This window comes from Amblyomma americanum, chromosome 3, assembly GCF_052857255.1.
Source record: "Amblyomma americanum isolate KBUSLIRL-KWMA chromosome 3, ASM5285725v1, whole genome shotgun sequence".
Taxonomy (NCBI): Eukaryota; Metazoa; Arthropoda; class Arachnida; order Ixodida; family Ixodidae; genus Amblyomma; species Amblyomma americanum.
This window is the reverse complement of record NC_135499.1, coordinates 221,913,358-221,938,248: the sequence shown is the minus strand read 5'-3', so window position 1 is coordinate 221,938,248 and position 24,891 is coordinate 221,913,358. Positions and strand designations below refer to the sequence as shown.

Here is a 24,891-nt window from a genome sequence, read left to right as displayed (position 1 = left end):
GCCCTTGTTGCTCCTGGACTTCGCATGAGTTATTGCTCCTTTAAGCGCGCGAAGGTTACGTTCGGCCCAGGGTTCAGGCAAAAGCGCTCTTTATTTGTACGACAGAGGTGCGCGAAGGCAGGTCACAACAGGTGCTGTGCAGGCCGAGTTAGCAGATGTTCTGCCGTAGCTCCCGCGTACAACGTCTTTGACACAGACCGCCGCGCTGGAAAAAAACAACTTTCCACTGCGTCACACGTGCATGTCACTGCGAACTAGATGCACAGCCGCGGCTGGCTTGGACCAATGGTCGGCAATTCTTTGGAGCAGCGGAGACCAGGTCGCATTTAGAAACCACCGGGCAACACAGATCCATGTCACACATCGAAACAGGAAACTGCACACACGCAATCTTGTAATTGTCAGGCCTTCTTCATCCACAGTTCAGTTGGAGGAACAGCGTCTTTTGCAGTTCTGTCACTGAACGTGCCGATAACACGGCACAGGGGACGGCTTTCTTGGGATCGCGTGCTTTGACCGCAGCCCTCCTGGGACGAAACGCAAAGCTTTGAAAATTGCTCTGTTTAAATCTTTGAGTGAAGCACTGGGCGTGGCAAGGATGGTCCAATGTCTGAGCGAGTGAGCAGCCGCAATTACAAGCTGGGCTGATCGCAGGAAACGAGGGTATTCCGCGCTGAAGCCATGCGAAATGGCGCATGCGGTTTCCTCACAGGGAACATAAGAACGTCAGCTGCGCTTTTGCTTTTGACTGCCAGGTGCGCGGATGTCTTCTAGCAGCGCGCAGGAAATCATCGTCTCTCCGCCACGCTGACAGGCGCCTCTGAAAGGACCACACTTGGAGCTGCGGCTTCAGTGCAGTTACGCAGGATTGCTTCGTCGGCTGCCTGCAATAGAACGTGAAAACACGTTTTTATTTTTTACTGGCGCGTTAAAGTTTGCTTCCACTGTATTCTTAGCGCGAAGCACCTGCATTAAATTTATGTTGCAGCGGGTTAGAGCATTGCAGTCCTATTTCATAACTGTCTGCGAATCAATCGCGTGCAATTGAAAATGATTTCACCAATATTTTTCGAGCACGATAAAAATAACGGCGCCTTCGGCAGTCCGTCATGAGCGCATCTGATCCAGAATGGCCTCCAAGAGTAGAAGCATTGAAGTCGTCACCCGATCTTTTAATGTTCCCTTCTACCAACAGTTGAACATTAGAGTACAAGTGCTCTTTTGTATCGCGTGCCTTCTTGTTTTGTTCATTTGGGAGTAAAGACAGAACAAAATTTTCATCCGCTCACCCTGAGGGTCTGACGAATGATCAGCGCTAGATGGTTTGTTCGCGATATGATTGACGCGGCTCAGGCATAACTGCCACTGAAATGCCACCGATCACTCACAAATAGCCGCAGTAGCGGATCGGGCGCATTCGTAGCTGAAGGGTATAATGTACACTACAGCACGGTCCGTGTCGTGGCCGCCTCCATTTCATATTCGGTTGCTGCCCTAGTTGGCCTGTGCCGGAGGGTGGAGATTAACGTCGTGTCCCCGAGCCAGTGGCTTTGCACATTAGTTGTATGGTTGTCTATATTTTGGCTCTTTTGGCACAGCATGCAAAGAAAGCACGACGATGACGACAAAAGCGAAGAGACTAGGCTAATGTATCTAGCGCTGTAAAATACTCGTGGGACGGTTGCCGCTGCATATCATTGGCCTATAACTCAGCGGGAGGCATTCATTATTTTTCTTCTCTTGTAGAGTGTACGTGACGTCACTATTTTTTTTATTTAGTACATACTGTTGGCCTCACTTTGAGGCCGTAACAGGATCGGGTTTACATACATATGAAAAAGTGCGAAAGAAAAAAAAGAAAAAGAGAAACAGCAGAGAAGGAACTTTTTCATTTTACACAAAGGTACACGACGCACATGGTGACACTGTTGTTAATAATTTTCAAGATGGTTTGTTAGCTTCGATACAAATGCTTCAGGGGACATTTAGTTCACAATTTCTGGAGGCAACATATTCCACTCATGAATCACATGTGGGAAAAATGAAAATTTGAATGTATCACTACGGTATCTGTATTCGGATAGGTGTTTTTCATGTTTTGTTCTTGTGACACGTGTGTTAGGCTCAAATAGATATCTAGTCTTATCAAGTTTTTGCTGTCACCCGTGATCTCACTGTGTTGGACACAGTGGTCTAGACCACTCAGCGTGGCGGATTGCAGTGACGTTATGCGTGACGTCACTGCATAGTGACCTATCACCGCGTCGCGGTGCATCTGCTTCGCTCTCCCTTCTTTCCCCTTTGCCCTTAACACTCCGTCTTACGCCAACGCTGGAGAACGTGCCATTAGCAGCTATGGCCGTGGAAATAAACGAGTACATCGCAGACTAAATATATCGGCGGTGCAGTACCTCGCTGTGGGCCGTGGCGTGGTCAGCCTCGTGCTTGAGGATGCAGAGAACTTGGTCCCGGAACTTGTCCCGCATCACCTTGAGCTCCTGCTGCCGCTGCCTGAGCTTGGCGGCGAGAGTGTCCTTCTGGGCGTCTCCCTGAGGCAGCGCCTTCAGCTCGCGTACCAGCTGGGCGATGTCCCGATCCGCTTGGTCCAGCTCCTCGGCGTGCGCCTTGGACACTGCGCGCACCAGGGCGCTCTGCTGCGAGTCGCCTAGCAGCGTTGAAGGCTGGCCGCTGTATGGGGCGACCGCCGCCAACGGTGCACCTGCGGTGGGGAACCGATCGAGTTATAGCTCTCCGCCCGTCACAGTGTATACCCACAGACCCCGACCCCACTGCTACACAAGCTGCCGGCGGCAACTAAATGTGGCTGGTAGCACTGGCATGGTCAGCGATAGATTCCGTGTCGTTAGTTATCCGCACTTTGTCACTTCTTGGAGTGCGCGCGCACACACACACACACACACACACACGCACACGCACACGCGCACACGCGCACACGCGCGCGCGCGCGCGCACACACACACACACACGCACACACACACACATACACGCACACGCACACACACACACACACACACACACACACACACACACACACACACACACACACACACACACACACACACACACACACACACACACACACACACACACACACACACACACACACACACACACACACACACACACGCACACACACGCACACACACACACACGCACACACGCACACGCGCACACGCGCGCACACACACACACACACACACACACACACACACACACACACACACACACACACACACACACACACACACACACACACACACACACGCACGCACGCACACACACACACACACACACACGCACACGCACACGCACACACACACACACACACACACACACACACACACACACACACACACACACACACAATCCACTGTCAACGCGACAGCCTGCTCCGCTAACGTGCAGTGATCGATTTCCTTTGAAAATGCGCAGGTAACTAAGAAACATCGATTCACAGTAAGCTGTTGCCAGTCTATGAGGACAGCACAATGAATCGAATTAATGTGTTTCGATGGCTTCAGAGGTTTAGGCTTGTTGATTGCAATATCTAGGACCAGCCACACTCAGGTATAGAGCGTCAACCGTCACAACCGATGAAAACGCTTCAGTCAATGACGAACTCATCCAAAATGACAGATGCATCACCACGAGATGGATGTGGCGAAACGATCCATCTTAACGCTAATCGATTGATTTGGATGCAGACAAAATTGGAGGCAATCAATTGGATTGATGCGGATGAAATGTGAGAGCATTCTCATCTACCTTCTCTTCCATTGTGCTGCCGTTCTGCAGCCTGGAGAAGGAACAGTACCGCCACGGCCACTACAGTTACTTGTAACTTCACAGAACGTCTCTTGAACCCAATCACTGTCACATCGTCACGAAAGTGTCCTTGCAGTAGCTATCGCCGATGTGCCGTTAGGGCTGGTGCTTCATTATAGCCGGTGTTTCGTTCTGACCAGTACGTGTTATATTGCAGGTGGAAAGCGGAAATCCTCCAAACGCCACCTTCCATGGTTGGCAGGTTGAGACTTCCCATAGACGCCAACGCCGAATTGGTCTCGCCGTCACGGACCTGCTGATGCTGTCGCATTAAAAAGGCTCTGAAACACCTTCCGAGGAGAGCACATCAACCAGCTCAATCACTGCATTGTGTTGTCATCAAAACCTGAGATAAATAATACACTTATACACGCAGCAGATAACCTACAATCACGCGCGAAAGATGGCGAGCCCTTCCCGGCAACTTTTTCATGCTTGCTCCCACCTCCGTCGCTCGCACCTGCCTATACAAGTTGAGGGGTGGCTACTGGTTAGATTCTTTCAGACGACAGGCAGCTACCTTGGCCGTGGCCAATAAGCCGCGTAGCTCTGGCGGGTCAGGAAGCTCCGCCCTCGGAGGTAGGGCCGGCGGAGGAGCGCCGACCTCCCAGCGTGCAAAAAGTGACGAGAGGGAAAGGCGCGAAGACGCTGAAATTCAAATTTTAACTACAGATTACTCAGCTTCTACAAAGCGCATTAAAAAAATTCTTTTTTTAAGCGAAATTTATTGCCCCAGGGCATCAATGATGGGTGAAGGTGTGATGAATGATATAGTAGAGATTAAATGAATGGAAAAAGGTTAGCTGATTTGATGCAGTCCTGTAGAGAACGGTGGTACGGTCCCTGCGTCCAGGCAATGTATAAAGCAGGGTTGCTTGGTGAAAGACCTGCTACCATCAGGTGCCGGATCCTTGTAGGCTTGAGAGCTGGGCAGTCCCACGGCAAGTGATGAATGTCGGCCTCAATGTCCTCGTGTTTTTATATCGGACACCCTGGCCGAGGAAACAATTTTCGGTACTGAGAATTGTTCTTGCTGGACAATATTCGTGAAGCGGCGTGCTTCAACATCCCAGACATATCTCAACTTTATTAGAGTTCGATCCCGGCCGCGGCGGGCGAATTTCGATGGAGGCGAAATTCTAGAGCCCCGTGTACCGTGCGATGTCAGTGCACGTTAATGAACCCCAGGTGGTCGAAATTTCCGAAGCCCTCCACTACGGCGTCCCTCTTAGCCTGAGTCGCTTCGGGACGTTAAACCCCTATAAACCATAGACCAAACCAGAGCCCCTTTCAGAGCCCTTTTAAAATTTGTGCTCGCTAGGTTCCGCGGCTCTTGACAAGGGAGATGAGGCAGATCAGGAACTATTGCGCGTACTTATCTTGTGCAAAGTTTCTTTGGGAATTGTCCACAGTGCTTTCATGATGGCATCACGTGTGATGAAACCTAGCTGTTTCATTTAGATCCTGAAGAGCAAGTGGCAATCGATGGAATGAAGGCATTCATGATCTCCGCGTCGCATGAAGACGCGACTTGCGAGGTCACGTAGCAAATTGACGGCGACATTCTTTTGGGATCATAGGGGCGTGATTTCCATAGACTTTCTCGAACGCGAACCGATCGTTATCAAATAACGATATTGTTCCTCCTTTGACAAGCTGCAGCGTATCTTATGTACAAAGAGGCCAGAGTTACAGGCAAAGGGCGCAAGTTGCATCACGATAACGCAAGACCGCATGCTGCACACATGACAGTTCAGATGATTGGCCAACTGCGATGGACAGTAGTGCTACAACTGGCGTCACTAGAAACAAAATTTCAGAGTGCTGCATTCGTTTTCCCCGCGCAGCCAGGCATGGAAGGCGCACAGCTGCCACAGCCCAGTGTTGCGAGAACGAGCCTTTACTGATAAATCGCATTGAGAGGCGACCTTCCAAATCCTCTGCGCTGTTCTCTAGGACCTGCTTAAGTGCAGAAGGTGCTGCTTAAACGAGGTTAAAAAAGTCTCGTTTCTTGCTTTTTTGCTAAGCGTTAGTACGATATCGTCTATTCGAGCTCTGCTAACTACGCGGGGTTTTAAATTATCGCCTAAAACAATGACGTTGCCAAGGTCGATACCCGCGGAAACACAGAAGCGACTGTTGTACTGAAAACTCTAATTGCCATATACCATGTACCTTCCAAATCCTTAGGCGTCGAGACGAGGAATGTGGCTCTTTCCTGATTATAGTCTGCGGACTAAACGCTACCTGCGATGAAGTTTGCTTGCTGATCGCACTGCCGTAACACACAGCGTAGCGAGACGAGCAAGCACTTTTTGGGCACACACGCTTCGTTCTTTTCCACGCGAAATGCCTGCACTTCTGTAGGCATGAGCTTCCGCGCTGTAGCGAAACCATGCTGAGTGCGCCGGCTAACTGGGCAGCGTGCAGTTGTGGGCAAAACATGGGGCAAAAGAAACAGCCTTCCCCGGTCATTTTCCGAAGCTTGCCGCTCTGCATGGGGGCGCCACCTGACGAAGCACTCCGGCTGTCGAGATTGGCCCAGTGCACCGGCACGGCCGCTTAATGTAAAGCGCGAACGCTTCGCGCTTTGCATCAAGCGGCCGTGGCGCCCGTCTCGACACAGCCTCAGGTCTTCGTCAGGTGGCGCCCCCATGCAGAGCGGCGAGCTTCGGAAAACGACGGAGGAGGGCTGTTTCTTTTGCCCACGACTGTACTACGTCCGGAGTTCATGAGCAAGGAATGCAATCGGCCAGGCTCGTACCTCTAAACGTTCAGAATCTTGCTCGCGTTTGTCGCTACCAAAGCGGCTGACGACAGCAGATTTCAGGAACACCCAGTAAAACATCTACCTTGAAAACAATCGCAATCGTTTAAATATTAAACGTGTATAGACACCTAATTTTAGTGGCATATTTCCTTTTCTACAACGATGCGGAAGACACTACTACGCATGAATCACCATGTCATATTCGCCTACGTCCGCTAAATAATTTATAATCGAATTTTTTCTGTCGTGCTGTTTCGGTTTCAACCGCCGAACGATGGCTGTGACGTCAAAGAGGGCTTTTGAGTCACGCGAGACATGAAAAAACGTCTTTAAAATCGCTGTTGTACAGGTTTAATTTACTGCAGTTCTGAAGCCAGCCGTCCGCAAGAGTCGGAATGACAACGAATGTGGAAGCAGCGATTATATGGACGTTTTTCATCTCTCACGTGACCTGTAGGTACACTTTGACGTCACAGTGTTCAATCGGCTGTTGAAACCGAAACCGAAAGAGCACGAGAAAGAAATGCGAATATAAAGTATTTATCGGTCGTTGAATAATTCCAGGTGGTAATCCAAGTATAAGAATTATTACACATCATTACAAACAAGAAAACACGCACCAAAAATTTAGGTGTCTACACTCCTTTAAAACTTTACACTGCGCATTATCTACAGGTGCTGATATATACAGTGTTCTTTTTTTTTTCAAAACCGCCCGTTACTGCATGCCAAGCACCAATATCACAACGAAGTTATGATCATGTTTGCGCTGTGCTTGCCGCGGCATCGCACTGCGGAGTGGTCGCACACGTGACTTGCTGCTATCTCGATTTCAAAGAATTCAATCGCGTTTGCGTCTTGTCCCGACAAAGAAAGCGAAGCACGTGGCTGTTCATCGGTGCCTGACTTCCACAACCCGTGAGCGTGGCCTTGCTGATATCCTGAGCGGCCGTGGCGATGTGCTAGGCATTTTGCCTCGCAGCCAACAGATCAGATAGCGGAATCATTGCAATTCAAAGCCGCGATGCCTCCTGCAATAGTTGTAGTTGAGCATTGCAAAGTCCTCGGGCCAAATCATGAAGCGGCCAAATTTCACATAGGCGAGAAAAAGGCAAAGCTGCGGGCTTTTTTGTAAATGAAAGAAAAAAGGCAGATGAGAAATCATTATGCATTTTTTTCTTCTAGACAAGCATCCAGGACAGCTAGCGTGTGCGCATAATTTTTGCACGCGGAGTGTACGCTTAGCTTCTGTGGACTACAAGGTGCCGACCACCAAAGAGAACACAATTGGCTGGCGGTTTAGCATTGCTAAGCACGAAATATTGTGGAAAGCACAGTTTTTTGCAAGTCGCACCACCGCCACGTACACGGAAGTGTGGTATGGTCGCGCCGTCGCAAGTTCGAATCCTAGTCACGGCAATATTTAATTATGGTTTGCACGAGGTCATCCTCAAGGTCAAGCTCCACATAAACTGGTGATCCGGCTTTACCTCATGAAGTAGTGCTCTCGCACTGAAAGAGTAGTATTCGAGCCAGTATCCAGTCCTGCGGAGATTACGCCTGGTGCAGAGTATACACTCCAAACAGAAAGGAGTAAAAAGAGAGTGCGCTGGAGGACAACTTACTCCCTTTCTACACCCATCTAGGAGTATTCCTGCTTAGAGTGTAGTGGGAAATTACGGTAATCCAAAAGTCCTGGCGAAATTCCTTATCAAGGGTGTGCTCCTTCAGAGTTGCCCAGGGCCCACCACTAAGCGGCGTTAGATGGCGGCGGTCGGCAGATGTTCATAGGGTGCCTGAATGAAGCTTCTTTCAATATAGAGAAAGCTTCTAAAATGTAATCTGAAATAAGACTTCAGTGTGTGATGGAGAGAAGACGCGTAAACGCTGGTTTCCACAAAAGAACATTTTGATGCGGCTAAATGTGCCCGAAAATTGCGGAGATACCCCCACCCTAGAAAGCAGCGCTGCACTGAGATATCCAGGATTGCTGGCTGTGGGTACTTTCGGCGAGACACTTGCATTTGTATGCACACAGGGGAAGTAGTTGTATCCGTATACTCACTGGGAAAGTCGAGCGTGCAGAGTAGACTCAGCAGCATGACTCGAGGCAGCAACGCCATTTTGATCCTAAACGTCGTCATCTGTTCCCGCACGAGTGTCTGCAGAAAGAAAGAAATAACTATAAAAGCACATGTAAAGCTACACACCTGTATGCACAGAAGCATACCAGATGCCAGACATCATGGATTCGTATAAGGACCACGTATGCAGACACAGAGTCGTATGCGCTTGAAAAATGAATAAATTTTTAGTACCATTCGATTCGCCTGCACTATACTTGGACTGGTTCTCTCGGTGCTGCACTTCGCCATTCATTTCAGCAGTGCAACATGGCGGCCACTGCACGACACCATTAGTTTAAAAAAAACGTACAGGTTCAGTTCAGGTGCACATTTAGTTCAGGAAAGCTGTGCAGCTCCACAGGGGTCAGTGCCCAAATCGTGCAGACCTAGCAGCTGCAGTCGCCACGGAAACAGACGAGGCTCATGTGATAAGCGTTGTGATAAACGGCGAATAGACTCAAGTTTCCGCTCCTTGAAGAAAACGTTGCCCCACTCAGGCCACACTCCTATGGAACGTCACTGAAAGCGGAGGTGGAGAGAGGGGGACGAATGACCCGCCGCGGTGGCTAAGTGGTCAGGGCGCTTGGCTACTGAACCGGAGTTCCCGGGTTCGAACCCGACCGCGGCGGCTGCATTTTTATGGAAGAAAAAGGCTAAGGCGCCCGTGTGCTGTGCGATGTCAGTGCACGTTAAAGATCCCCAGGTGGTCGAAATTATTCCGGAGCCCTCCACTACGGCACCTCTTTCTTCCTTTCTTCTTTCACTCCCTCCTTTATCCCTTCCCTTACGGCGTGGTTCAGGTGTCCAACGATATATGAGACAGATACTGCGCCATTTCCTTTACCCAAAAACATTTACAATTATGTAGAGAGGGGGACGGTGTCGTGGCCAACACCTCGCACTTCTCGACGGACTCATACCGTTAGACCAATATAGTCATAACAACACTCGACACCGGGTTTGTCAACAGTAAAGGATCGTTGCAATCTTCGCAACAAAGGTACCCCACCATCCGAGACGGTGTAGAGACGACGTCTGGCAACAGCTGGCCTCTAGCAGAGACAAACTGAAGCTTTATATACAGGGATTTACAAATTTACATAAGTTTGAACAGCGAACGCAACATTATGAAACTGTCTGCAGGGAAAATCTTTCCTTCTGGGCATAGCCGAAGATGCAGGACATAAACGCCTAGCTCAGAACCATTTTTCAGGCTCCGGCGCTCGGTTTTAAAGACCTCGGAGCTCGGCCCACATTGTGCATCACCCAATCACGGTAAACTCACCACTTGATTGGTTTACAACCAGCACGGCACGCCTTCCAATTTCATAAGGTTTAATAGCCCACTTTCTAAACTATACAGTGCAAAAGGAAGATCAACTTCGCTCCACAAAATTCGGTCTTCTAGGAATGAACGACAGAATGATTGACCCACTAGGTACGTGCCACGTTCGTTACTTCCATCGCGTTACACAAACTCTCTCTCCTACGAAAGCAAAAAAAATGACAATAAAAAATTGGAGGACGCTTAAGCTTCGTCTTTAAGAGTGAGACGCGACAGCGTGTCGCAGCGTTGCCGAGGAGTACACGGAACGCCATTGCCCGTTCGGCGCGACGCGTGGCCCGTTGGACAATTTAAGGGAAGGACGCCTGTCTCACCGCAACGGGCCGTAAGGGAAGGAAAATGAAATGAACAATTGCTTTAAAGGAAAGGAAATGACGCCTGTCTCACATTTCTCGCTGGACACCCGGATCGCACTGTAAGTGGAGGAGAAAACAATCAATCAATCAATCAATCAATTCTTAACGCTGTCGCGTTAAAATCCCTTCCCTTACGGCGCGGTTCAGGTGTCCACCGAGGTGCACCATTTTTCGCTCACGGCCAAAGACGCCGACGACACCGGCTTTTCTGCGACACGAGCTCCTTCTTAAAGCTGTCGCGTTAAAACACATCTAAACACTTCCACAGGTCCGCCGGTTTCCAGAAGACCCGTCAGCTTGGCTTCTCCCGGAATTGAAGCCGTTATCGAACTCAAACGAGCCGCTACTGTCGCGAACCACACGGAAGCGCTGAACCGCGTTCACATGCGGCTGGTGTTTCCGCGGGCTGTTTCCCTATAGCCGCCCTAGCGAGCGTCTCCCGGAATCCGGTCAGTGGTATACAATTTAACGAGCTGCTACTGTCTGAACAAGTGGCGGCATCCGTTCTGGCCGGCGGCGTTCCCCTATGCAAGCCCGTTTCCCCAGAGCTGTTGATAATAATAATAATTGGTTTTTGGGGAAAGGAAATGGCGCAGTATCTGTCTCATATATCGTTGGACACCTGAACCACGCCGTAAGGGAAGGGATAAGGAAGGGAGCGAAAGAAGAAAGGAAGAAAGAGGTGCCGTAGTGGAGGGCTCCGGAATAATTTCGACCACCTGGGGATCTTTAACGTGCACTGACATCGCACAGCACACGGGCGCCTTAGCGTTTTTCCTCCATAAAAACGCAGCCGCCGCGGTCGGGTTCAAACCCGGGAACTCCGGATCAGTAGTCGAGCGCCCTAACCACTGAGCCACCGCGGCGGGGCCAGAACTGTTGAAGTTCAGTGTTTCCGGGCGTTGGAGCCGCCAACGCTGTGCGTGCTCCTCTTCGTGCGCGTCTCGCCAACTCTCGCTGGGGGGTATCGAGGAGACCGCAGCGGCGGGAAGCTTGGAAGGCAAACCAAAGGGCGAGTGTTCCTAACGAAATCGCGTGCATCCACAGATCCCTCTGTGGGCAACAGCTCCCCGGTGAAGTTGAATTCTCCTAGCTGCAAGGAGGGGCTGACTGCGCATAGCGTATATATGCTAGCTCTGTACATAACTAAAAACCAAACACATGTGCATGCCGCATGATGCACGTTTTAAAAACCGCGTGACCTCAGTCGTGTTCCGAGCTGCCGCGAGGTCAACTTGCATAGCGTCTGATTCATGCAACACAATTAAGTTCTCAGTGATGTGCTATCTGTAAATTCTTTACGCGTCGTCCAGCATTGTATAAACGGCAGCCATCGCACACGTGTGCTCCATTTCGATAAAAAACATGCGTGCGCAATGATAGTACGGCATGAAAAACAGCATGATAACCTGACTTTAGAAAGTCAACAGTAAAGCAACAACACAAGCCAATGTTTATGCAATTCTGCTTTCGCGCGTTTTTATCATTTAGGCAAAAATTCTCTGCAATTTTTGAAGTCCCAGCCTCAGAATCCGTGTTTTAACCTTCCCGACCTTTTTTGTTAAGCGCGGTTCAGGTGTCCGGCGACAAAATGAGCCAGTTATGCGCCTTTCTTTACTGATGAATCCAGGGGAGGGTCTCGACTGGGAACTGGACAGTCTTGCTTGGTGCAAGCGGGAGCCCGTGAAGTGCGCAGGGTGTGGGGTCGAACCGAGACCGCAAGCGGAAGAAAGGCCGAGTATGCACGTGAGCGTATACGAGGCGCCCAACCGGACAGTCGCCTGTGAAGCGTCAAAATGGGCCTGCAGCTTCAGACCTCCCAGCCGCTGATGCCAGTCAGGATTCGCTGATTAATGCGCTAAGCCGGTAAGCTTACGTCCACTAATTTTTTCTCCGTTTGTCTCGTCCGTGTTTATCGAACGGATGACGTTTATCGAACGGATCATCAAATGGCCTGCGCCACGACCTTGCAATTTTTGACATATTGCAGGTTGTGTCTTTGTAATGTCCCTGCAAGACGTTTGCTGGGCTTGTGTTGTCTTCTGTGAAAACTACGGTAGTGTATTCTGCTTACACCAACTTTTCGGGTTCCCACTGCTACCGGATCGTCCTACTGCCGCATACGAACAAGGCCAGCAGTATGCTCAAGTACACGAATATAAAACACGTGTCACCACGAGAAGCCTACGCGGCCATTGAGAAATTGGTGGCGGAGGAAAATTAAGGCGTGTCGAGTGGAAGCGTTCGATTCAGATATCATTCATAATATGATTGTACAACCTTTGCGCACGTGAGCACAGTGAAGCAACAATGGCGCGTACAAGTATTCTCTATGCTGCCAGAGTTGCAAATAAGCACATATCCGCCTGCCGCGCGAGATTGCAGTGAGCGACCCTGAATGGCACGTTTCCGATGCAATCACGAAAGTGGGGGGCAATCAGTGAGTCGCCATCTCTGAAGTGCTCGGTAAACAAGTGCACGACTGCGGCTGAGACCCGGCCGAGTTGTCACTGCGTTGCCAAGGAGGCGTTGCGTTGTAAGAGTTGTTGACGGGCAAGTTGGCTGAGATCTTGAGTAATCGTGTTGGCGTAAATGCGCACAATAAAATAAAGGAAAAACGCCGGTCTACCGATCTACTCATTTCTTGGCTGAATCATTGCGTTTGATTCAAAACACAGAATCAAATAACCACTAGCGACTTTGTAAGTGACCGAAACAAGCGCTTTCTTACGAAGGTCTGCCGAAAGTTTTCGCGCTATCGTGTTTCTGCCATTTCTTAGCGTACATTTAAAGCAATGCATTAGTAACTCCGCACTTCCTTTATTCTTACGGAGGTGTTAACGCTTCCCGGTGATAGAGTTCGCGTTCACTTTCGCTTCTTTGCGTGCAGTGCTTCGATCGAGAAAAGAAATCAGCAGCTCCCATACACACTTCCTCGTCACATGTTGTTCGTGTCCAGTATACGCGCTAATCTGCCGCCTCGCGGCCGCTGCGTAACCACTTGTTTTTATCACAGGGCTTTCGGACGATTTTGCAGAGTGTGCGTGTACGAACAGCAACTGCCAATGTAGTTCTGCATCATATATGATGCTCATACGCAGAGGCCGCATCATCGGTCTCTTCATGAGAGCTGTGAGTCTCTTTAAATTTATATAACCGTGCTCCTTGTTTTATTCTCGAAACCATTTCTCTTGTATGCCCGGAGGGAATAAACTCCGCCCAAGAAAGTAAATTGCAAATAATGTTGATTATGGTGAGCTAGAACAGCGTCCGTTACTCGTATAGGTGCGGCTTCCACAAATGTGAATCGCACGAGCGCGCAGTTGCGCCTGAGGTCCAATCACTGTACGGCAAAGAAAAAGAAATGGTACACGGTTTTAGCGTAATTATACAAAGTAGGACATGCGAAAGCACTTGAGGGAACACCTCGTCAAAGGCAACCGCGTGCCAGGTGTTATCGTCAGCCGCAATCGTCAGCCGCAGTCGGCAGCTGCGCAAGGCCTCCGCCGCTGGCGCTCCGTCAGATGTTGAGGCTTCACACCTACCTCGGGTTTTCCAGCTTTGCTAGTGAAGTAGTGCTGTCGCGCTAAAAGATACCAGGTGCAAAGAAACGCTGTGAGACTGAGCCACCTACGTAATAGCTTGAGTGGCGGAGTAGTGAGGCCAGAGAATGAGATACGGCGAAGTACGAAGTTACAACGAGCAAGAGCGACTTCGGAGACTCGGCGCGAGTCTTGCGACCGTCTTCACGAGGACGGGAACCTGGTGTTAGACATGGACGGGAAGCAGTCACCGCGAAGTGCTTCAACGTTTCGATATTTGTTTTACAAAGTTGCGTTACAAAGCACAGGTGCTTGCCATGGCAGTGCCACATAAAATAAGCTGATACAACAGTGTAAGTGCTTGCAGTCGACCTTGAGTCGCGTACTGGCACGAGCTGAGTTAGCGCCACGTTCTTCTGATAACGCACCGCTTGTGATCAGAAGGCAGACTAAGGAACCTATCATCTGCCGTCCAGACCCCAAGCACCGTGTCGTCAAAAGCGCATGCTAGCAGCTATAGTGCACTCGTGCTAGCGTACTCTGTCCATGATGGGTCGTACTCAGCTGTATAGGTGCCGAGGTTAAGCAAACCGAGCGAACCGGACTGATTATATGCACTGGGTCTGACCCTGAGCAGTCACGTCAGCTCGGCTCAAGGCTGTGCGCAGCGGTTCGCCACAGCTCCGGCCTGTCCATTCTCGCGCTCCGCTGATTTATCCGCAAGCACGTCGGACTACGTGAGAGGCGACCGGGGCCTCCAGTAGCAGACCGGCATCATACTAACCATGCAGGTGTATGCTGTCCAACACATGAACTGTGCCTCTCAAGGGACGCTATGCTGCGATGTGCAAGTCTGGCAGCCAGAGAGATCCTGCCGTCTCTGATCGTCACTGATGCACTTATTTTAATGCATCGTCACATAAATAGTATAACGCAGATGTACATAAGAAATGCCGGCCCCGCCTCCCTCCTAATCAAACAATAACTGTTAGGGAAGTTGGTTCCAATTATTGCTGTATTTCCTAAGCAAGCTATCTATGCCAGATTAGTAAAAGTACCGTTCCCAGTTAGAAAATAAGCAGTTTCTCTTTCGTTATATCGCAAAGGAATGGGGCATCGCACCAGGTGTGACTTCGCTCGTTGTACCCCTTTAAGACTGCAGGCAAAGCTGCTTCCTTAACGCTTACAGTGTGCTAGACGTAAGTTTAAGGACCTCGAGAAGCTCCCACACAGCAGGCCACCGCGTTCACTGGCACCGCTGTGAAGGAAAAAGAAGCACCCACTCACCAGATCGACGGACGGAGCTCTGACACGCACACCTCAGCTTCGAGGGAGGTTTCCGCGACTGATTGGTCCGTAGCAGAGGCCAGTCGTGGTGAGGCCGTTGTTCAGTTGGCCTTCCGATCCGTGCAACACTCGCGTTCGGGAGTCCTATAGCTTGTGGCACCCCAGCTTCTTGGGAGCCTTACGCCCATTAGATCCGCGCAGTTCCGGATGGTTACGTTGACCGGGCCGGATGACAGACGCAGGCTGCAATAGGCGGGGATCATTTGGCGACGCCGATCTTATCGCGGTGGCACCCTTGCCTCACGTTGCGAACGCACGCGTATCGACGACGGTTCTCCATTCGTGATAAGGTGGCCAAGAGCTCGGCCGACGTTGCGAGGGAAACGTAGCAGGGCCGCCCATTGCGAGGTTTACATACACATTGCCGGTAGGTGGTGGAGGAGGAGGAGGACACATGACAGCCGCGTTATCGTTACCTCTGCGCAGACATCTTTCGCGGGAAACACAGAGGCGCCCAACCCTGCGGACGCCGCTGCAACGATACAAGAGGCTGGGCAGATCCGCGCCAATTCGCTGCCATTATCTTTACAGGGGTGACTTTCCTTAGCGGGTACTGTCGCATGTAAGACACTGTGCAAGCTTTGGTGAAGCAGTCTACCTATTTCAATAGAGGAGTAGGCTTCCGGCATTTTTTATGCGGGAAAACCTCGCAAGGATGACTTTGCTAGCTGGATGGACCTTGTGCTCTGCCTTAGTGAGACCTGAAAGGAAAAACAAATTTAAATGGCAAACAAATAGGTCAAATAGCGGCAGACATTGGGGAAGCAATAGAGCAGCGCCCCCTGGAAATGCGGAATTATAATGAATTAGCGGCTCATGCAAACGAAACAAAAATATGTAATAAATTGACAAACCGCCGGAAGGGAAAGAGGAAGCCACGGAGCTGGTGGAAATAAGGAATTAAAAGGCCATCGAACAATGACGGATGGCTTTGAGAGAAAACGCAGCTTTCTCAAAATAAAATAGGCTGGAAATGAGAATCATATCGACAAAAGGATCTGTATGTACAAATGCTCGTCCAGGGCAAAATAAAACAGTCGCTGATCGCTGGATGACTGAAGTTCATGGTAAAACTAAGAATGGATTACGAAAATTTAGGAAACATATAAGCTTTCTTGGCAAGAAGAATCAAAGAAAGCAGGAGCAAATTCGAGATTCTGACGGAAACTGTCAAGAGAGGGATGATTCTTTGAAACATATTAGGTCGGTTATAGCCAAGTCACTTCGGAGCTACAGTATGGGCGATCCCATTGTGTGCGCGAGAAGCAGCACAAGACAACAGAACCGAAAGGAGTTATGATTTTAGTGATCTTGACTGAACCAAGGCGGAGTCTAATATTGCTAATGCACTATAGCAGAGATAGACGAAATCCCAAACAAGTGAACTTATGAAAATGGTTCCAACAGTAAAGAAGTGCCATCAAAAGCATAGGAAAAATTCATATCATGCAAGCAAATTCCGGACAGCTGGTGACAAAGTAGAATGAATTAGATCTATAAGGGGAAACGGGATAAGACCGGCATAAAAGCCTTCAGACCGATTACAATGACGTCAATTACTTATAGGCTGGTAATGCAGGCAGCAAGATAAAAAATGCAGACATGCATAGAAAGTAATAAGGTACCGGGAGAACTTCAGAACGGTTTCACAGGTGGTAGGCACTTAGGTGACAGCCTAACGTTCGTGCTTACACAATGCACAGGAGTATTTAGTGCGGAAAACAGCCTTAGTGCGGAGAATAGCCTTCCTTAATTGACATCAGCGGTGCGTATGGCACCGTAAATAGGGAGCTCCTGTGGAGCATAGTCAAAGAGGAAGGTATCGGTCATGATATACTAGTCTTACTAAAGGAAGTCTGCCAAGATAATAGACTACTAATTTCACGGCAAGGCATACGGTGCACGGCAAGAGTTCAAAGATTAAGGCAGCTTGTCGGTACTCACCGTTGCTGTTCGTGATTTATATGATAACTATAGAAAGAAGCCTACAAAAATTATAATCTCTGGTAGACAGAATGGTGCTAGAAGAGTTGCGCCCGTTTTAATGTATTCGAACGATATTGTATTATTAGCTGATATCCTGGGAGATTTGCAGGCTCTGGTTAATATTTGTGGAGAGGAAGGAGACGCTCTAGGCTTTACTTTTTGCGCAGACAAGTCATACTTGGTGATATTAAACGATACTACTGATCAGGCGTTTACTTTACAAGGACATCAGATAATATACCGAGGGCGACGAAATACACAAGCATCTCAGGGTACGGGTAAATGAAGGAGAGGTGTATATGGAAAAGCACGAAAAGACTGTTAGGGAGGAAGAGCGCAGAGAAGCCAGGATAATGAAGCATAGAGAATTAGGGGTAAACAACAGACGTGTAGCACTGAAAGGTATTTGGAAAGGAGTAATGGTGTCAGGGCTTACTATTGCGAATGCGGCTTTTAGTTGCTCGAGAGTACATAAAATAACTGATGACTGATCTGTGTAACGTATACGATTAATAGCCACGCGCAGCCCGGGGGATGCGGGTTCGTTGTCCGCGCGAAATCCGAGGATCGACGGGAGAAGAAGCCGGCCGACATTATTTCCGGGGGCCGTAGCAAACCCTGAAGGGCGCGACTCGGCGAATAAAGCTGAATAAAGCCGGCGTTGTGTCTGTCTTCCGCTTTGCGTCTGCCAATTATGGCTTTTAGTTTTCATCTAATACCACTTGGCTTATTCGCTGCTTTTGTGTTGTTTTGGAGGCCAAAAGAAAATTATTATTGTATTGATTTTCCCATCGCTCATTTCATTGTGTACCTGAGAGGGTTAAGCTGCACCCGACTGTCTAAGCTTATCCATCTTTGCGACCTGTCGGCCAAGTTGTGTCAGCGAGTGAAAGTACATATAGGCTCCCTTTCTCTGTTTCTGCCTCATACATAAAACCACGAGCCATCGTTGTACACACCACTTGCCGGGCACAGCAAGGACTCTCAAGATTTTTCGATACTCCACGCAGTCAGTATAGATTCTTGATCGGTAAGGATAAGAAAAAAGGAGATGCGTTAACAATGATCTTCTCCTTACGTTCTCTGTCGCACCACACACGTGACTCCTTTGCGCGGCGGCATGCTACGTTGGCGCAGACGAGAACCCCTGCACGCCCGTAAACTGAGGCTTCTGTCAGTGCGACGAGGTTCACGCAGAGTCAGCGTTTAGTCACAATAGAGACAAACGGATCGCACATCCCAAAAGACTAAGTGACGCAACGAAGGCTCACTGCTCTTATCATGTACTGTCCGGAAACAGAATCCGTCGACTCCTCTCAGTGCATGCATGCTGGCGTCGATGTGTGTAGAGGGCGTTGAAATCTCTAGGCCGGATACTTTAATTCTGGCTGGACTAGCGGCGCGCCGTTACGTTTGGTTTGCTGCTCGATCCGTGCTGGCGGTCAATCGATTCTACGCCGATGCTCTTCGAGGTCTCGGCTAAGTTGAAACCACCAGAATTCAATGTCCAGCAGATTATGTCTCGGAAGAGCTGCAAACATTTTCCAAAGGAGCGGGAGTTTAATGCAGTGGTTGTGATGTCTCGCCAGCTAGCCAGTGCCACTTGGAAGCGTTAGGTCCGCGCAAGAAAAGAGAGGCGCGGAGCCGGGCTTTATCTCGTGTGTTTGTTTTCAGGTACAAGGTGCAAACAAGCCGGCCCACTCGAGAGGCACTTGACGAGACAACAGGGCGCCCCAGCGCACAATCAGCCGTAGGCGCCGACCAATCTCGCTCGCTGAGTGCCGGCGGCTGCCGCCACTAATCGGGTGTCGTCTGCTTCGGTCGACGCCGATTTCCAAATCCATTGTCAGACCGTATCTCCGATCGACTTACTGCAGCTCTCGTCATCGCTCCTGCAAGCGGCGGACGACACGAGCTGCGGATGGAGAGGCCCACGATTTCTGCCGAGGAGAACGCCCGTCGCATAATAAGAGCCTTCCAAGATGGGCTGTTTAAGAAGGGAGGATTTCTAGATAGTATGTTTAAGTTTGACAGATTAGAAACATACAGAAAAAACAGCGGCCATGCTGGCACCCGCCACCACCTCATTTAAAATATCCATCTATTCATGCGTCGAGTGGTTAAGGCCACTTTTCCCGTTTATGCAACCTCAGTGTCGATGGCATAGAACATCAGGCGCAGCGCGTCACGCTATTTGGTCAGAATAGAGTGATGTCTCGCATGACTCCATAAAAACGCGCCATGAATATCGGCCAGAATGCCGATCACTGATTGGTTCGAACAGAAAAATATCACTCTTGAAATAACGAGGCATCGACTACAGCTTACCCTATGGGGCTAATGCGAGTGTAGCGACACGAATGCAATCAGGCAGCCTATGCACCCCTACCCAGAGTTATTAAATTCTCCGAGTGGCACCGGCATTGCGGAACCCCTCCCCCCATCGCTGAAATTTTAACGAGCACAGGGTAGACGTTCGGTGAATTTTCTTTGCGCTGCAACTTTCTCCCTCCCCTGTCGGCATATTGCTGCAGCATTTCTGAAGACTGTCTGGGGCAGGGCGCGTGCACCGAGGCCACGATCGATAGTCCAGCTGTGGACGGCTATGGAGAACAGCTCAAGGACGCAGAAGCATGCACGTGGATTCCATAATCCTGTATTTATCCACTGTGTCGAAAATATTGTCTGGTCGACTCCACTATCATGCAGTATTAGATATACATGTTAGGCTGGCAGATGTCTCGACGATAGGCTGCGCGGCATTAGTATTATGTTACTGCAGCGAAGGCAAGGCATTTAGGAATTCGTCGCAGAGATTGTGTATGCGCGCATTATTTTGACCAATCTATGAATTGACATTAAAGGATACGAGCAAGCTGACCCGGGGCCTTTGAAGAGACCCGAACTGAAAAAAAGAAAAAAAAAACTAATGATACGTAAGCACGCCATCCATTGCATTGTCACAGCAGGAAGTATTGTACTTTTCTTGATGTGGTTTCCGGAGACAAAAGAAGACAAGCTGAGTGAATTTGCAGCGTGATGTGACGAAGCGCGATTTGTATGCAAGGCTTAGCTAGCGGGATGTTGAGAACGAGTTACACTCAGTCAGAGGTGAAAATCAACTAAGTAGGTATGCCGGGAGCATGATGAGACCACGGTAATTCTGTGTAAACTGCGTAGTTTTGCTAATTGAAGTATTGCTCTGCTAGCGTACACGGCTCTGCCTGTGCAACACTGCCTCGCCGCCTGATAGCTAAGCACTGCTTGTTCACTGTAATCACCAGCTTAGGGCACTTAGTAGGTTAGGTAAAATAATCAACTGCGCGATGGTTGGGGGGGGGGGGGGGGGGGGACGCTGACACGAAACCGTGCATGGGCGTCGCGAAAGAGTGTCATGTTCCGGCTACCACGGTGATTGAGTAGCAGTTCCATCGCTGACACCAACGCACACTTGTGTGTACTTCTTGAGTTGTATGCATCCACACTGTAACGGCCTTACGGCTGACAGTATCAATAAATAAAATAATAATAAATAAAACCACATGATACCCCGCCCTCGCGGCCTACCGAGCGCGACAACCTAACGATAATATGTGAACCCAGTTCTTAGAGGTAAACTTCCACTTGCGCTTCTGTGTGCCGGCTGTCTCATTTAAATTGAGTTACTCTTTTAAAGACAATAGAAATTTATTGTGCAAGCACAGCTCCAAGTACTACCATTTGCACTTTAATTACTGGTAAACTATATACGCTGACAATTAAAAACGTCGAGACAGTCTTTAAGTAAGTTTTGATCACACAGGACTTGCTACATTAGACTACCTTAAAAAGTCAGTAATTTATTTGTCGAAAATAATATTCGCCGAAAAAAAAATCGAAACTCACATTCTGAAATAAACATTGTAAAAATTCCGCCGGATTTTTAGAAAACAAAAACCGAAAAGTCCAACCTCTACATATGCCGCACCGTACCACATGTAGCAGCCGTACATTACCATACCAAGGAACGTCCTCCTTGAGCTTTCCTCCATCCGTTTTCGCACGTTTAGCAGCTCGCCTTTTTTCTTTGTTTTTTTTTCTTTTGGTTTAATATAGCATGGCGCAAGTAACATTTTTGCCTGTAACTTTTGAATCACACTATAGACAGAATCATAATTATTTTTGCAAAAGGTAGAAGAACGTTCGCGGTTATAAAGAGAAATGAAAATTCAAAACTTTATTCTTGAAGAAAATTCCCATTTCAAGAGTGTCGTCATACCTCAAAACAGCTTAGGGAGAAACAACTCGTGTCTCTATCTCTCACCCCCCAATCGACACTACAGGGCGTCCGGCAATAGGGTCAAATGGGGTAAGGCGTGCCCAATAATAGAGGCTTTTAGCTTACGAGAGTTGGATTAGCGTAGACGTATACCCCACCCATGCTACTGCGCATGTGCAGAAGGGGTCCGGTAGACCGGTATACGTCTCCGCTAGTACGTCTCCGGGATGCGAAAAGTTTCCGAAGCATTTATCTCTCATCGCAGCTAATTAAGGCCGTTGCTACGCCAGTGTTGAGTTGTATATATATAGTGGAGCGCTTGCCCGCTTGGTCGGCTTTTGTTGGCAACAAAAGATATGCGAGTTCCGCGTGCGCCTGACCGATAGCTGCCTTACAACCGCTTGCAGAGACCGGCTCAATTGTTTAAGTCTTTGTGGGCGGGTGTGTAAATCCAGCTGCGTGCAACCAAGGACGTGGAATGTCTTTTGCGGCCAGTACACTGGAGTGAATCCGGTTTCTGCACTATAAGGCGAATTTGCATGCCGAAATACCCGAGAAAATTATCGCTTGACTTCGGCGCCGAAAAGGAAACCGCGCGTCGTGGGAGCAGCTCTTCTGACATGCCTGCGACGGAGTGCCTCCAGACTGAAGTCCACAACGTCACAGCATAGCAAGACGCTATAAAATAGAATAATATAAATAGAAAAAAAAACAAAAAAAGAAACTGCATCCATTTTCCAAGTGTCGAGCAGTCAGGTTTGACCCCGGAAATTGCAGCCCTCAGGAAATCTGCAGCTTGGATGGGGCTGTGGGATAAGAGACACGGGAATCCGGGCTTTCCCTGGTAGGTTTACAAGGCAGAATTACTCAAGCAACGCGCGAAAATTTCCCCCTGGAAGGTTGCTCCGACCATATAACTCTGCGCGCTTTTAACCTGGAACTCGGATCCGAAGCGAACGTTGCTTGCATTAAAGTTCCACCCCGTTCGATTGACTCGAACAGCAGAAAGACAATTTTCCCTGAGTCTCCTCTACAGGTTCGTGTGTTGCAGTCGGTGCATAATTGAGTAGAGCGGTCTGCAAGTATATGCAGTACAGGATAACAGGAGCCAGTCGACAAATTGCTTATGAAGTGTTTGGGGAATTAGAATAAAGAGTTCCTACCAGGGAAGGAAGGAAGGAAGGAAGGAAGGTCTCAAACGTTGCTGGCACATACCCACTACGGGGGAGTGGCCAAGACACAGGCGGTTAATTACTGGATACACGAAATTTTTGACGGGAAAAGCAGTGGAAATAGTATGTAGTCTGATAGATTGGAAGAGGGAAGGAAAGCGATTCAGTTAACTTGGAGATCGAAGACGGGACAATTGCTTAATGTGCATAATAGTACACAATGCCTGTAATGTTGCAATGTCTTACTGACTGAGATCGGGAAAAGAAAAATTAGAATGGGAGTCGCTGCGTTTCTTGAAGAAAATTTTGCACAGCAGAGCGCACACTCCTGTCGCTTCGTCCAAGCAAAGAAGCGCCAATGGAAAGAACAACCGCGGAAGACACAGGCAAGCCCAGTTGATGAAATGGAATTTGCAAAAGACGCTTCCTCAAATGAGAAAAGCGGCGGCAGAACAGCAGGAAGTGATCCATTGTCTCAGGTTCGGCACAAAAAGGGCACAGTGGGGAAGCTGCCAGTCCAGATCTGTGAAGGTAGAAATTTAGAAGGGGAACCCGGCAACGCAAACGCGTGAAAGAGACCTCTAGTCTGCGTGAGCGCCAGTCTTTGCTACTCCAAGGATGCAGAAGATGCTGATATTCGGGAGATGATGTAAGAGCCGAGGCAGCAAATTCCTGAAATATTGTGTAGCTGCGAAACCTCACCGCAGCTGTATATGCACACGATGGTAGGACAGTAACAATTGGGCCGCTGAGAGAGGCTCTTGCTAAGGAATCTGCAACCTCATTTAAGTGAAAGCCCATGTGGCCTGGTACCCAAAGCAGCCTTACCGAATTTAGATGCAGCGGAATCAGGAACTTAAAGAGGCGTAATGGCCGAGAGTCAGTGGGTGAGGATAAGGAAGAGCAAATGGACAGAGAGTCTGTCATAACCACGACCTGGGAAACGGTAGATTCTAATTTTCGTAAGGCTAAGATTACTGCTAATAATTCAGCCAGAAAAATTGGAGTGAAGTCAGGAAGACGGAGAGAAAAAGACCAATCCAGTGAAGGTGAAAAAATTCCCACACCTGCCTTTTCGCGATCCTGCGAGGCATCGGTAGCAATAAGAACATGAGAGGGAAAGGACCTTAGGTGGTCCTGCAATAGACCCTGAAGAAGCGGGAAGGGCTGCAGCTTTGCATTCGATGGGAAAATGTCATCGAATTCAATCTGGACAGATGAGGAGTTGTTATATATTTGGCGGACATCAGTGAAATGAATATTTATGCGATCAAGGAGGGACTGCACGTAACATATCTGCGGGGTATTAAATCGAGACCAGGCAGCACCAAAAAAGGCGGAAGGTTGACTAAGAAATATTATACTGGAAGCGTGAAGAGGTGAGTCGCACAAATTTAAAAATGTTTGAACTGTTAAAAGGCGAAACCTAGCTGATAACGAAGGCATTCGCGCCTCAAGGTGCAGAACAGCATTGGCGACATATTTTGGAAGCCCCAGACAAAGGCGCAACGCCTCACGCTCCAAAAGCACAAGAGGGCGAAGTTTATAGGCAGGAGCTCCTGAGAATAAAACACACCCGAACTCCAAAATTGGGCGGACGTACATTTTATAAATCATCAGAAGCGTATGCCTTCTCATGCCTGACCTAGCACTACAAAGCCTGCGCAGGATGCCAATGGCCCGAACTCCTTTTGCAGAAACTTGCTCAATGTGTGGCCGCCAGGATAGAGTAGAGTCGTATAATACACCGAGATACTTCACCGTCTGAACTTGAGGTATTATGTTATTTCTATAAACCAGGCAGATGTTTACAGGAACAGAAACTGGAAATACTAACAATGCGCATTTCTTCACATTAAGGGACAGATGAATTCTTCCTAGCCAGTTGTCAAGAACATTGAGGTAATTTTGCAGGGTTCGATAAAGAGTGTGAATGTCACCTGCTGATGCAAAAAATGCAATATCGTCGGCGTACACATAAGTTTTCACATTCTGAATGCATGGAATTGAGCTTAGAAAAATGTTAAAAAGAACAGGTGAAAGAACTGATCCTTGCGGAACACCTCTTGTCTGTGGAAATCTCCTTGAGGAAACACCATTTTGGCAGCAGTAAAATTCTCTATTTTCTAAAAAAACAGAAATC

The 24,891-nt window shown here is 48.8% G+C and overlaps 1 protein-coding gene across 1 annotated transcript; it reads right to left on the bottom strand.

Moving 5' to 3' along the window:
• Positions 1-72: 72 nt before the first annotated feature.
• Positions 73-15,619, bottom strand: LOC144126147 (uncharacterized). The gene is made up of 4 exons (XM_077660115.1): positions 15,273-15,619; positions 8,682-8,778; positions 2,412-2,719; positions 73-884 (listed from the first exon to the last, which is right to left on the bottom strand). The coding sequence occupies exons 2-4, from the start codon at positions 8,758-8,760 to the stop codon at positions 789-791; spliced, it is 483 nt and encodes a 160-aa protein (XP_077516241.1). The 5' UTR covers positions 8,761-8,778; positions 15,273-15,619; the 3' UTR covers positions 73-788.
• Positions 15,620-24,891: the final 9,272 nt, after the last annotated feature.